Genomic DNA, 1,044 nt, shown 5'->3' on the forward strand with positions numbered 1-1,044 from the left:
CACACACACACACACACACACACACACACACACACACACACACACGCTCACCGCAGAGGCAGCCAGCGGCGCAGCCTGGTGAGCTCAGCGCGCACGGCGCCCCCTGCAGGCGCGTGGCTGCTTACCACGGAGTGACGGCGGCGGGTGAGGCTGTGTCTGAGCGTCCTCCGCGCTCCTCAGGGCTGGAGGGACGGGGCGTCCGGTCGGCGTCGGGTCAGCGTCGGGCCGGCTCCAGGGCCGCCCTGCACCGTTTGCTCCCGGGGCCTGAGGGGCCCCGTTAGAGCCAGGTCAGAACCTCGCTCTACTCCCTCGTGAGCGTGACAGGCCGCGGCGGGGCTGCACGGACGCCAACAGCCAGCGGGCGCGACGGCGGCAGCCAGGCCCGGGGCGGCTCCAGCCCCGCACCCTGGGCGAGCGGCTCCCCAGGGCGGGCGCCGCCGGGCCCTGCGCGTCTCCCGCCGGCCATGCCGCGCTCCGCCCGCCGCAGAGGGCGCCCGCCCTCCCGCAGTTGCAGTGGGCCTCGGGGCTGGCCTTCTCGCGCACGCGCGGCCCTCCGTGATCACCAGGGGGAGCCAGTTCCCTTTCCACCTGGTGGGGCCTGGGGACCAAGCCGGGCCGGGCCCTGCCGGCCGCCAGGCCCTTCGGCTCGGGCCCCCACGGGCCTGCGTGGGTGGGTGCCCCGCCCTCTCCGCCCCCCAGGTGGCCGGGGCCAGCCCCAGCCAGCCGGGCCGCCAACTCCCTGCTGGGGAATCTGGCTGTGGGGACACAGCCCAGGGGACCCTAATCTGTCTTGGGGCGGCCAGGCCTTTCCTGAAGCCAGACAAAGGCCAGTGGAGCATGGAGGGCCAGGAAGGGAGGGCCCCGCTGGCCGCGCCGGACACACTCAGGGGAGGGCGAGTCCGGTCCCTCCGCAGGGCGCCCTCCTACCTGGAGCCCGGCTGCCCCGTGCGGCCTAGGTCTTTGGGGCGCTCTGGCCCCTTTGGCCTTCACCTTCATTCATCCCCCGCGGCAGCTCTCCAAAGGCCACGTCATCTGGCCAGGCTT

General features: G+C 74.0%; 1 protein-coding gene across 1 annotated transcript in view; it reads left to right on the forward strand.

The window, feature by feature from the left end:
* The window catches only part of Zan (zonadhesin), a 62,469-nt gene extending 62,188 nt beyond the window's left edge, over positions 1-281 (forward strand). Inside the window, exon 36 of the mRNA XM_055606673.1 lies at positions 110-281. Coding sequence (XP_055462648.1) covers positions 110-281 — 172 coding nt within the window. The remainder of the gene's footprint in view (positions 1-109) is intronic.
* Positions 282-1,044: the final 763 nt, after the last annotated feature.

This window comes from Psammomys obesus, unplaced genomic scaffold (genome assembly GCF_907164565.1).
Source record: "Psammomys obesus unplaced genomic scaffold, mPsaObe1.curated_primary_1811, whole genome shotgun sequence".
NCBI classification, from domain to species: Eukaryota; Metazoa; Chordata; class Mammalia; order Rodentia; family Muridae; genus Psammomys; species Psammomys obesus.